Raw genomic sequence first — 13,372 nt, forward strand, 5'->3', positions numbered from 1 at the left:
TAGTACAGTAGAGACAGTTTCCATCAGTGTAGTACAGTGGAGACAGTTTCCATCAGTGTAGTACAGTAGAGACAGTTTCCATCAGTGTAGTACAGTGGAGACAGTTTCCATCAGTGTAATACAGTGGAGACAGTTTCCATCAGTGTAGTACAGTAGAGACAGTTTCCATCAGTGGAGTACAGTAGAGACAGTTTCCATCAGTGTAATACAGTAGAGACAGTTTCCATCAGTGGAGTACAGTAGAGACAGTTTCCATCAGTGTAATACAGTAGAGACAGTTTCCATCAGTGTAGTACAGTAGAGACAGTTTACATCAGTGTAGTACAGTAGAGACAGTTTCCATCAGTGTAATACAGTAGAGACAGTTTCCATCAGTGGAGTACAGTAGAGACAGTTTCCATCAGTGTAATACAGTAGAGACAGTTTCCATCAGTGTAGTACAGTAGAGACAGTTTCCATCAGTGTAATACAGTAGAGACAGTTTCCATCAGTGTAATACAGTAGATACAGTTTCCATCAGTGTAGTACAGTAGAGACAGTTTCCATCAGTGTAATACAGTAGAGACAGTTTCCATCAGTGTAGTACAGTAGAGACAGTTTCCATCAGTGTAATACAGTAGAGACAGTTTCCATCAGTGGAGTACAGTAGAGACAGTTTCCATCAGTGTAGTACAGTAGAGACAGTTTCCATCAGTGTAGTACAGTAGAGACAGTTTCCATCAGTGTAGTACAGTAGAGACAGTTTCCATCAGTGTAATACAGTAGAGACAGTTTCCATCAGTGTAGTACAGTAGAGACAGTTTCCATCAGTGGAGTACAGTAGAGACAGTTTCCATCAGTGGAGTACAGTACAGTTTCCATCAGTGTAATACAGTAGAGACAGTTTCCATCAGTGTAGTACAGTAGAGACAGTTTCCATCAGTGTAGTACAGTAGAGACAGTTTCCATCAGTGTAATATAGTAGAGACAGTTTCCATCAGTGTAGTACAGTAGAGACAGTTTCCATCAGTGTAATACAGTAGAGACAGTTTCCATCAGTGTAGTACAGTAGAGACAGTTTCCATCAGTGTAATACAGTAGAGACAGTTTCCATCAGTGTAGTACAGTAGAGACAGTTTCCATCAGTGTAGTACAGTGAGACAGTTTCCATCAGTGTAGTACAGTAGAGACAGTTTCCATCAGTGGAGTACAGTAGAGACAGTTTCCATCAGTGGAGTACACTAGAGACAGTTTCCATCAGTGGAGTACAGTAGAGACAGTTTCCATCAGTGGAGTACAGTAGAGACAGTTTCCATCAGTGTAGTACAGTAGAGACAGTTTCCATCAGTGTAGTACAGTAGAGACAGTTTACATCAGTGTAGTACAGTGGAGACAGTTTCCATCAGTGGAGTACAGTGGGACAGTTTCCATCAGTGAGTACAGTAGAGACAGTTTCCATCGGTGGAGTACAGTAGAGACAGTTTCCATCAGTGGAGTACAGTAGAGACAGTTTCCATCAGTGTAATACAGTGAGACAGTTTCCATCAGTGGAGGACAGTAGAGACAGTTTCCATCAGTGGAGTACAGTAGAGACAGTTTCCATCAGTGTAGTACAGTAGAGACAGTTTCCATCAGTGTAATACAGTGGAGACAGTTTACATCAGTGGAGTACAGTAGAGACAGTTTCCATCAGTGGAGTACAGTCGAGACAGTTTACATCAGTGAAGTACAGTAGAGACAGTTTCCATCAGTGTAGTACAGGAGAGACAGTTTCCATCAGTGTAGTACAGTAGAGACAGTTTCCATCAGTGTAGTACAGTAGAGACAGTTTCCATCAGTGTAATACAGTGGAGACAGTTTCCATCAGTGGAGTACAGTAGAGACAGTTTCCATCAGTGGAGTACAGTAGAGACAGTTTCCATCAGTGTAGTACAGTAGAGACAGTTTCCATCAGTGTAGTACAGTGGAGACAGTTTCCATCAGTGTAGTACAGTAGAGACAGTTTCCATCAGTGTAGTACAGTGGAGACAGTTTCCATCAGTGTAGTACAGTAGAGACAGTTTCCATCAGTGTAGTACAGTAGAGACAGTTTCCATCAGTGTAGTACAGTGGAGACAGTTTCCATCAGTGTAGTACAGTAGAGACAGTTTCCATCAGTGTAGTACAGTGGAGACAGTTTCCATCAGTGTAATACAGTGGAGACAGTTTCCATCAGTGTAGTACAGTAGAGACAGTTTCCATCAGTGGAGTACAGTAGAGACAGTTTCCATCAGTGTAATACAGTAGAGACAGTTTCCATCAGTGGAGTACAGTAGAGACAGTTTCCATCAGTGTAATACAGTAGAGACAGTTTCCATCAGTGTAGTACAGTAGAGACAGTTTACATCAGTGTAGTACAGTAGAGACAGTTTCCATCAGTGTAATACAGTAGAGACAGTTTCCATCAGTGGAGTACAGTAGAGACAGTTTCCATCAGTGTAATACAGTAGAGACAGTTTCCATCAGTGTAGTACAGTAGAGACAGTTTCCATCAGTGTAGTACAGTAGAGACAGTTTCCATCAGTGTAATACAGTAGAGACAGTTTCCATCAGTGTAGTACAGTAGAGACAGTTTCCATCAGTGTAATACAGTAGAGACAGTTTCCATCAGTGGAGTACAGTAGAGACAGTTTCCATCAGTGTAGTACAGTAGAGACAGTTTCCATCAGTGTAGTACAGTAGAGACAGTTTCCATCAGTGTAGTACAGTAGAGACAGTTTCCATCAGTGTAATACAGTAGAGACAGTTTCCATCAGTGTAGTACAGTAGAGACAGTTTCCATCAGTGGAGTACAGTAGAGACAGTTTCCATCAGTGGAGTACAGTGGAGACAGTTTCCATCAGTGTAATACAGTAGAGACAGTTTCCATCAGTGTAGTACAGTAGAGACAGTTTCCATCAGTGTAGTACAGTAGAGACAGTTTCCATCAGTGTAATATAGTAGAGACAGTTTCCATCAGTGTAGTACAGTAGAGACAGTTTCCATCAGTGTAATACAGTAGAGACAGTTTCCATCAGTGTAGTACAGTAGAGACAGTTTCCATCAGTGTAATACAGTAGAGACAGTTTCCATCAGTGTAGTACAGTAGAGACAGTTTCCATCAGTGTAGTACAGTAGAGACAGTTTCCATCAGTGTAGTACAGTAGAGACAGTTTCCATCAGTGGAGTACAGTAGAGACAGTTTCCATCAGTGGAGTACACTAGAGACAGTTTCCATCAGTGGAGTACAGTAGAGACAGTTTCCATCAGTGGAGTACAGTAGAGACAGTTTCCATCAGTGTAGTACAGTAGAGACAGTTTCCATCAGTGTAGTACAGTAGAGACAGTTTACATCAGTGTAGTACAGTGGAGACAGTTTCCATCAGTGGAGTACAGTGGGGACAGTTTCCATCAGTGGAGTACAGTAGAGACAGTTTCCATCGGTGGAGTACAGTAGAGACAGTTTCCATCAGTGGAGTACAGTAGAGACAGTTTCCATCAGTGTAATACAGTGGAGACAGTTTCCATCAGTGGAGGACAGTAGAGACAGTTTCCATCAGTGGAGTACAGTAGAGACAGTTTCCATCAGTGTAGTACAGTAGAGACAGTTTCCATCAGTGTAATACAGTGGAGACAGTTTACATCAGTGGAGTACAGTAGAGACAGTTTCCATCAGTGGAGTACAGTCGAGACAGTTTACATCAGTGAAGTACAGTAGAGACAGTTTCCATCAGTGTAGTACAGGAGAGACAGTTTCCATCAGTGTAGTACAGTAGAGACAGTTTCCATCAGTGTAGTACAGTAGAGACAGTTTCCATCAGTGTAATACAGTGGAGACAGTTTCCATCAGTGGAGTACAGTAGAGACAGTTTCCATCAGTGGAGTACAGTAGAGACAGTTTCCATCAGTGGAGGACAGTAGAGACAGTTTCCATCAGTGGAGTACAGTAGAGACAGTTTCCATCAGTGTAGTACAGTAGAGACAGTTTCCATCAGTGTAATACAGTGGAGACAGTTTACATCAGTGGAGTACAGTAGAGACAGTTTCCATCAGTGGAGTACAGTCGAGACAGTTTACATCAGTGAAGTACAGTAGAGACAGTTTCCATCAGTGTAGTACAGGAGAGACAGTTTCCATCAGTGTAGTACAGTAGAGACAGTTTCCATCAGTGTAGTACAGTAGAGACAGTTTCCATCAGTGTAATACAGTGGAGACAGTTTCCATCAGTGGAGTACAGTAGAGACAGTTTCCATCAGTGGAGTACAGTAGAGACAGTTTCCATCAGTGTAGTACAGTAGAGACAGTTTCCATCAGTGGAGTACAGTAGAGACAGTTTCATCAGTGGAGTACGGTGGGGAACAAGGACATGAAGAAAAGCTCTGGTGTTCTACGAGCTCTGTCTGCCACCCAGTGGTCAATATGGAATAGTTTGCGAAAGCTTTGTCCTAGTTTCGTTGTATCTCTGCTCCGTCTCCTCTTTGTTGGTGATTGTTGTTTATTAATTCAATCCACTGAAATCAGTTAAAGTGGACCCACTTTATCGAAAGAACGACACACATACATAAATCAACGGATGAATGGATAACTAAGAATAAACTAAAAGGATACTTTTGTTTTAGTAGCTGTTCGGACCAGGTCGACTACCATTTGCCGCCTGCTTCTTGTTCGTTTCCCAATGATATTTGTCTCTGAATTGTTCTGCGTCAAAGAAAGAAATGTTATGTGAAGCCCGGGTTGTGTATTGCTGTGCATTTGTCAATTTGGGGGTGGTGGGATTTCTGTGATTGAATCAAAACTTAGATTACATGTTCTGTCCTGATGGGAGTGTGTCGTTGCTCTCCAGGTTCTCAAAGCATTTAAAACCCACTAGAGAGGATTTATTTAACAGTTCCATTCCACCACCAGACAGTTTTCTCTTGATCCTAAGATGAATGATTTTTAATTCACAAATCATCATGACACTACGGCTTTTATGCTATTAATGCGTTGCAATTTATAAATGTCCCTCATTTTTAGTTTGTACATGATTTGGTTCACATTTTGCAATACACCATTCTTATGTCTGCTTCAGATATTCAAATCGTAACTTCTCAATTTACACAGTAATTAGCTGCTTTTGCTTTTCTCGAGTGCTCCTTGTGAATATTCTCAAAGGCACGACTGTAATTATTGTTATTATGGTGTCACGCCTCTCATGTTGGTTGGTGGTTCTGACTGCATTGGCCTCAGTCACTGCCTGCTGCATCTTGGTGTGCTGTGTTAATTGTTTCCCACCCTGTCTTTTCCCAATTCCCTGCCTTCATTCCCTCTTTTTTTATTCCCTTTATCTTTCTTATTCAACCTTCCTTCTTCAATCCATGTCTTTGGGTGCACTTGATTCTCTTTACCCCGCCTGTCACTGCCACACTTCTCTGGTCCTCCCCTCAACCATCACTGCTTCCCCTTTCACAGTAGTCTGAACAGCGTTAACAGTAGTGACTCCAGGGGATCCAGTGGCTCTCACTCTCATTCTCCTTCCTCCTCTTCTTCCTCTTCCTCCTCACACCACCTCTTCCACCACCATCACCCCCGCCAACGGTACCGTAGCTCCACGCTACCCCAGCAGGCCCCAGTCCGGCTCTCGAGCATCTCCTCCCACGACTCGGGCTTCATTTCTTCATCACACGACCAATACACGTTGTCCAAGTCATCCTCGCCCATGGCAGCTGAAACAAAGGTAAGAAAAACACTCAGCTACCCACACTTTTACCTAATTGTGCCTTTAAGTATGTGCAGATGGTTGAGACTGCAAAGCCAAATGTGATTTTTTTTCTTCTAAAGTCATTGTAGTAAGTGACAGAGGGAGAACCCCAAACTAGCAATCCACAAACCTCTTTTCTCACACATCTTCCTCTGAGAGGCTGTTAGCTGGCAGCGGTACGTCTATGTGATCATGGTGAAGTCATTTTACTGCTATTATTATGGCATAAATGCCCAGGAAATTAGTCGGCCTCCATTCTATCCCAGGGCAAAACAGGTCAGCCCCATCCTGCTATTAACGAGCCGACTGCTGTGACAGACTGCGGTTTGGCTGGAGCGTACCGCGTGTTGTATTTTCATGAAATGTATCACAGTCAAATAATTATACAGTGTCAACGGGGTATTTTAAAGGCACCAAGAGTGTTTCTCTATCGGCAGGTCTCATTCTGTCAGTTGTATCCAGCCGTCTGACACATGGTTCCAGATCATTATCAATGTGGTCATCCAGAGGTTTATCTGCATGGGGTTTGTGGTTTGAGATCAACCATGAGAAGCGGCTGCACAAGCTGACATTTTGTTTGCACGCCAGCAACCAGAGTTCCCCTGTGCAGAACACATTGGCACAGTTAGACTCCACATTTTTATGACGCAAAGAAGGTGGTTTGGCAAGTCCCTACTCGACCCATTTACAGTAGAGTCTCAGGAACCAGCCTTACTCGTGTTGCCTCACTCTTGGTGTGGTTACAGTAGTTTATGCCTGAACGAGAGCAGGATAAACGGGGCTAACGCCTTCACAAGGGGTCAATCAGGATGGGCACATTTAATGTGGATCTCATTCACGTCCATCCATTTTCAACACTCACTTCTATGGAAGGTGTAGTTATGTGACTGGCCGAAACTCCTGGGCAGCATGCAAAAGATTATTTCCCAACAGTCATATTATTAAAGGCACAACATTTGGGATGTTCCTAAATATACAAAAACAGCGTGAATCCAGGAGGTTGTGACAAAAATATCAGGCGGCTCGGAAAAAACCAGAATGAGAGTGACTCCGGGGTTCTCTTTCACCCGCTGGCAAGCGCCGCGACCGACAAATCCCACTCGTTGTGCCTTTAACGTCAATAAAATAACCAGCGCTAATAGAAGTCCCACATGTTGAGTTTTATGGGGATACTTTCAATGTTCTAAAGAAGAAGACCGTTGCTTGTGCTTCCCATAACAAAGCTTCTGATGTCCATGCAATTAATTCCGGTGTGAGTCCCGGTGCGCCTTCTTGACAGCGGTCGTTTGCCTGTCCTCCTCCTCACTAACTGCTGAGCCCCGTGGATCGTCTCCTCTCTAACCAACGGCTTCTCTCTGCTCGTCTACCTGCTGACGTGTCTGTCTTTGCAATTCTTCCCCAATCTCTCCCCCCCCCCCTGCTCACCCCCCCCCCCCCTCTGGTCTCGTCCCACTGCCTGCTTGCCGCTGCTCTCGCTGTCCCAGCCATGTCCCAGTTCCAGCTCCTCTGAGGTATCAGAAACTGGGCAGCTCCACAGTGACTGCAGCGCCCCCTCTCCTCTAGCTGCTGCCAGTGCACCTCAGCACGCCACTGACAAGGTGAAACACACTCGTCCACCATAACCGTCACTCCTCTTTCACGCCGGAGTGGCAGCATTACGCGCCCACAGCTTCGTCACACTGAACTTCAAACGGGGCTGTGCATAGCATCCACTTCATCAGAGAAATGTTGAAGGCGCCTCCAAACCCCCCGGCATGTGCATCGGTTTCTCCAGTTTTCATTCAGTTCAACATTTGTGTCCATTTCCTTCGTTCTGTGTTGTTTCGACACGTATTGATTCATTATTATTTGTTGTTCATTTGTGTGATTTCAGTTTTGTGGTCTGTTTTGTTTTTATTTTACACTGTTTATCTTTTCAATAATTTATCCTGATTTGTGTTTGCTCCATGTTTTGGGCTTTCTGTTCCCATCCCTCCTCCCGCCACACACACATCCAGTTGTCCAACGGCTTTGACCACTACAGTCCGGCCAATTCCCCTTACTTGCATACCAACGGGGGGAGTTTGGAGTCAGGGTCAGGCACTGCCTTTCCCTTCTTCCCTCCTTCCTCCTCATCCTACACCACCTCCTCCTCCTCGTGCCCCACTCGTTCATGGTCACGTCCGGCCTCAGCCTTGCTGCCTGACCAACTTCACAACGGCACGGTGGGATCCCCCATGGTGCCTTCATCACGGGTCCCCAGCTGGAAGGTTGGTTCATCATCTCAGTCCGGATGTTCGACTTGTTCCCATCCTCCTTTGTTCGACATGCAACCCGTGCTCATTTTGTTCACTGTTGTTTGCATCTAAATCTGCAGCTGAAAATAACTGACAACTATTGTTAGGGGCTCATCAGAAGCACATCAGAGAAATGTAAAGTACCATGAACACTGACATGTCTTTCTTTACAGGACTGGGCTAAACCCGGCCCTTATGACCAGCCCATGGTCAACACACTGAGGAGGAAGAAAGACAAGGACACGCCAGCTGCGAGGGACACTAATGGCAGTGCCAGTATGCCGACCTCAGCGCCAGCCCTGGCTGCGCTACAAACATCGGTGGAGGAGAAGAACAGAACTGTGGCTGCACCTCTCAAGGTCAGTTTTAGTCCCCGTCTCTTTCATTCAGCCGATCTCGCTTCATGCCAGGTATTCTATGTATCTTATTTATTGCACATATCCACGTTTGGCTTCCTCAGTTACTGTTTTTGTTTCACCTTGTGTGTATTGTTACCTGTTTATTCTTTTAATGACTTAAATACATTTTGCCTGGCTGTGTCCAAGCAGTGAGACCTCAGGCCCCATACCAAAGGTTTCTTCTTTGATTTGGTGTCTGCTCCAGGCTGGTGATATTGAGGCCCATGAGGAATTGGCTCTGGCCTTATCCAGAGGTCTCGAGCTCGACACCCAGAGGTCCAGTAGGGACTCCATCCAGTGTTCCAGTGGCTACAGCACCCAGACCAACACACCCTGCTGCTCTGAAGACACAATACCATCACAAGGTAACGCTCTTGAATCTAGAATCCAACGGTCAACCATTTTTAAGTACGCTGCTAAACTCTTTTCCTTCGGTATCATAACGTCCAATATCTTGTATCAGTTCATCGTTAACATCTCTTTTTGTTCTTTCTAGTCTCAGACTACGACTATTTCTCGATGGCCGGGGATCAGGAGCCTGAGCAGCTGCATTCTGACTTTGACAAGTCCTCCACCATCCCCAGAAACAGTGACATCAGTCAGTCCTACAGACTCATGTTCCAGAGCAAGCGGCCGGCCTCCACAGCCGGCCTGCCCAGCACACAGACTCATTACCATGGGCAGGGGGCCTACTCTGCAGGGCCCTACCCCCCCACACCCGTCCACACCGGGGCTTATCCGTCAGCCTCCGCAGGTACAGAGGCACTACAGCACTCACATCTTTCCATTTTCACTTGCTTGCCGTTGCATGTTTGGAAGGTGTCGTCTTAGTTTATGTCGATAACTCCCTTTTAGACTCACTTACTAAATACTAAATACTTCATCGGAAGAATATTTCATGTTGTGTTATTTTTGTCATGTCCTTCATGTTCTTCTTATTCTTAACACATTACAAAGACTGCTGTATAACGAACTGAAATGCACTTCAATATTATTTCAATGCATTTTTTGGTAATTGTTAAATTATTGTTTGTGTTCCATCGTTGCAGGAACGTTTTCAGGTCAGGGACTATTTTCTGGATCCAGCACCTATAATGCCTCTGGCTCGTATTCTACGGGCCACGGTCCTGTCATCATCACCCCTGGGGTTGCCACGATCCGCCGCACCCCCTCTTCAAAACCCTCCGGCCGTCGGTCAGGCTCCGGGGGAACAGGCCCCATTCCTATTCGTACGCCTGTCATCCCAGTAAAGACCCCGACAGTACCCAATATGTGTGGAGCAGTAAATGGGAGCAGGAGTGTCGGGGAGGTGGGAGGAGGAAGAAGAGGAGGAGGAGAAAGCTCAGATCCTCCGACATATGCCGGAAGGGAGGATCCTGGCACGCTGCCCATCATGTCCTGGAGTGGTCAGGCTACAACCAATCCTCCCCCTGCAGCCCTGTCCACCCAGCAGCACCTGCACACTGACATGGGGCAGGAAGGAGCAGGTGAGGAGGCAGGAGAAGAGTCCGAAGGCAACATGCTACTGGCCATCCGCAAGGGGGTCAAGCTCAAGAGGACCCTCACCAACGACCGCTCCGGACCACGCGTCCCATGATGACTCGACACAAAAGACACGCGTGGGCTCCGGCTCTCGCCTCCTCGTGTTCGTCGATGAGATCCACCGCTTTGGAAAAGAAATGTACAGAATCAAAAGGAGCGATGCGCTCCACCTGTTGGCCATGCCGCGTTCCTCATCCTGGAGATGTTTACCTGGGAGAGGCGCTCACTGCAGAAGCCATCTCCATTCAATATTCACAATACATAGATACGCTGTAGTTCAGCGTAACACTTTCTGCATCGGCAGATGATGCCGCAGAAATATTTTAAAGCCAAGTTTGTTAGAGTATTGGTTTTGACCTGAGGAGCAACACCTTCAGGGTAAGTGGAGCAGTTATATGAGTAGACGGATAAGACCTGAGACATTAGCTCCTCAAATAGAGGCTTTTGGCCAAAGCACTAAGATGTATTTTGCAAATCCGAGCCTGCAGCGTCTCGTGAGGATACGTGTGTGAATAAATACCAAGAGAAGGACAGAGCAGCGTGACACTACGGTGAGTTTCATTCTTTAAGAAAACCGCAAAGACACATGTGACACATGCGTCCAGTAACTTCCTGACGCAGAGGGCTGGACGAGGACTCTGTCGTCGGCCTCTTCTCGGTGTAAAAACACTCGGTGTGTATTATCTGTACCAACGGCCGTTGTTTGGGGAGCGTTTTACCATCGTGGGACAAACACTCCTTCCGGCTGCCTCCACTCGACGTCTCGCGCGTCGCCCTGATGGATTACTGGAGGGACGGCCTGACGCCGCGTCGTTGTCCCCTCGCCGGTAAAATACTCGTCACTCGAGAGCCGACGGGGACCGAGCCGTGAGCGATACGGAGAGCTGCTCGAGAAGCACGGATGAACTTCCGAGTCAGAGTGGCCGGCGACTACAGAGCGACGAGAGCGGCACGCGGTCGATGCCGCGGCGGCGACGGCCACGACGAGTTACGAGCGCTTTTAGTTTTAGCGTTGACATGATTTGTAAATAATTGTGCGTGTCTCTGCTGCTCCGGAGTGTGTTGGTGCTTCTTACTCTGCATTTCCTTCTGCTCCCCCACAGCGTCACAATCCTTACGGTTCACATCTTTAAACCGGATCGTTACGGACTTCACGTCATGATCATCAAACCCTGTGACCGTGAGGTTTTCAGCATTTGTTTAATCTGCCATGTCTACATGCTGAGCTTTGTAGAACTCCTCAGTGCTTTGTGTTTATATCTGAGCTCTTATATATTAGCCCCTTGTTTTTTGTAGCATTTATTAGCCGTACTATACGACCCACTGTGCATCGATTGCTCAATACATTACTAATAAATGTCAAAAGTACAGATGTGCCTTGTCAAAAATTCAACATTAATTCAAATTGATATATATATATTATTAGACATTTTATCTGATTTCTTATCAGAACAAATATTTGTTGTTGTTGTTTCTTCGGTTATGAGTAGAACGCAGTGATGGGTAATGCCGGACCTGTTTTATCGCTCTTTGTTGTTGCTTTGAGACACGAGCGGCGTGCTCATGTCCACTTGAGCCATTAGGTTTTTATTTTTACATCCGCCAACTTTAATTCTAGTGCCATAGAAGGTGACAAGTAGCGACATGCAGATTTAGTTTCAATAAAAACGAGGCGATTAAATCAAAATGCGTCTCGGAATTGAAGAAGGTCGTGGGAGATGTGAGGCCTCAGAGAGCCGTACGACTCGAGTCATCGCCTGTGTTTTGATTGCGAGACCACAGCTACGTCCAGATGTATGAACATGTTTATTAGGTTATCCAATAACTCACTTTTCTTTTCATTTATTTTCTTCTGCAAAAGTCTTTTTTCTTTCTTTTTGTCCTCAACCTATTTTTATACGTATATATAAACTATCAGAGTAATAGAGTTGTTTCCTCTAGCCATGCATGTCCTATCTGATGGTGTGTTGTTCCATCAGTGAGACGTCCATGGCCGTCCCGTATGTCCCGTATTTCACACGTATGCGTAGCTGCACTTCATTCTGATCATCGTATGAATGCTGGCTGGTTTCAAGACGACCAGCAGCTGCAAACTCCATGTGTTCCTCTGACTTCCAGAAGTCAGAGTCATGATTTGAAAAATGTTTTGGTTTTATTACGGTGAAGCCTGCATCAGTATTATGGGTTCAAATGTTCGGGGACAAATGGTATTTGCATGATGTAAAGCTGATTCCAGACCAGTTTCTGTTAAGTCAAGACAGTGAATATCTTCAGAAGGAGTTTGCCTGAATCATCATTTTATAATTATATAAATTAATATGTTTCTGTTTCACATATATGTTATAGCGACTGAGCTGAGACTGGTGACATGCAAACGTGTAACTGTTCCCTGAAGATGATTTTAGTTTGTTTGTAACCCAGTTATTAATAACTGCTTTAAGGCAAAACATGTTATTGAACTGTTAATCTGGTTGGCATAGAATATTATTAGATTTAAACAAAATGCTCACTGTCAACAATGTGTGACCTAATCTGACCTACGCTTTCCAAAGACATTTTAGCTATATTTTAAACAGGTTTTCTATGTATTTAATGAAATCCAAATGGACAATATGGCAGCAAAAGAAGTGATGATGAAAGGATGTAAAAAAGAAAGATGTCATCTCTGCCTGAATTAAAACCAAAGTGTCAGCGGAGGGATGCACCGCGTCCAGAAGCCCCCTCTACAGTCAAAGATGATATGACTTCCGAGAGCATTCAGTTCTGGAGATTGTTGATGTTAATATTTGTGTTTGTTTTTTGGACGTCCAACATGTCTAAACGTATATTATCAACCTGTAATTTAAATTGCTAGCATAAATATATATTATATCAGAGTTGCCAAAAGCCAGTGTATCCTATGATTAAGACGTTTATAGTTCGTGAGGTTTGGAAGTTCAACAACACCTTGTTTCTAGTTTAGTTTTTAGCGCATTACCCCCCCGAGGAGAGTTGACCTCTCCATCTCTCTGTACAGTTCAACAGGCTATAATGCAGTTTGTTTCAGGAAGTAAAAAGGTTGTTATTTTTGTGTGTAATGACAGCTTTAGCAATATAATAAAAATATACATTTTGCATTGGCTCATTGGCTTCTTGACTGTGTGCGTGACCTCTGTGTGGGTCAAGAGTATCAAACACGAGACCAGAACACCGCCAGAATATTGCGTCTGTCTTTCTCTCGGTAAACATCTTCAACCGATCAAGTTCATCTCATAGATATTCCTAAACTTTAAGATAAATAGTTGGCGTAAAACCCTCCATGTATTTGCTGTTCTGGAGTTGTTTACCGTGTCACGCTGCCCTTTAACTGCAGATTGCATTCGCTTGCCATCAAAGTTCAAAACTTTCTTTGACTTGAAAGTTGATCTTGACGGTTCATT

At 44.8% G+C, this 13,372-nt stretch overlaps 1 protein-coding gene across 5 annotated transcripts in view; it reads left to right on the forward strand.

The window, feature by feature from the left end:
• Positions 1-13,067, forward strand: part of LOC130212724 (protein MTSS 1-like) — a 53,026-nt gene extending 39,959 nt beyond the window's left edge. For 2 of the 5 annotated variants that reach the window (XM_056443867.1, XM_056443868.1), the window contains 7 exons: positions 5,449-5,713; positions 7,222-7,335; positions 7,735-7,986; positions 8,187-8,372; positions 8,617-8,776; positions 8,908-9,165; positions 9,461-13,067. In XM_056443867.1, coding sequence (XP_056299842.1) covers positions 5,449-5,713; positions 7,222-7,335; positions 7,735-7,986; positions 8,187-8,372; positions 8,617-8,776; positions 8,908-9,165; positions 9,461-10,008 — 1,783 coding nt within the window. In that variant the 3' untranslated portion in view covers positions 10,009-13,067. The remainder of the gene's footprint in view (positions 1-5,448; positions 5,714-7,221; positions 7,336-7,734; positions 7,987-8,186; positions 8,373-8,616; positions 8,777-8,907; positions 9,166-9,460) is intronic. The other 3 variants (XM_056443870.1, XM_056443871.1, XM_056443869.1) reach the window with 2 other exon arrangements.
• The last annotated feature ends 305 nt before the right edge of the window (positions 13,068-13,372 follow it).

The sequence above is a fragment of the Pseudoliparis swirei genome, chromosome 22, assembly GCF_029220125.1.
Source record: "Pseudoliparis swirei isolate HS2019 ecotype Mariana Trench chromosome 22, NWPU_hadal_v1, whole genome shotgun sequence".
NCBI lineage: Eukaryota > Metazoa > Chordata > Actinopteri > Perciformes > Liparidae > Pseudoliparis > Pseudoliparis swirei.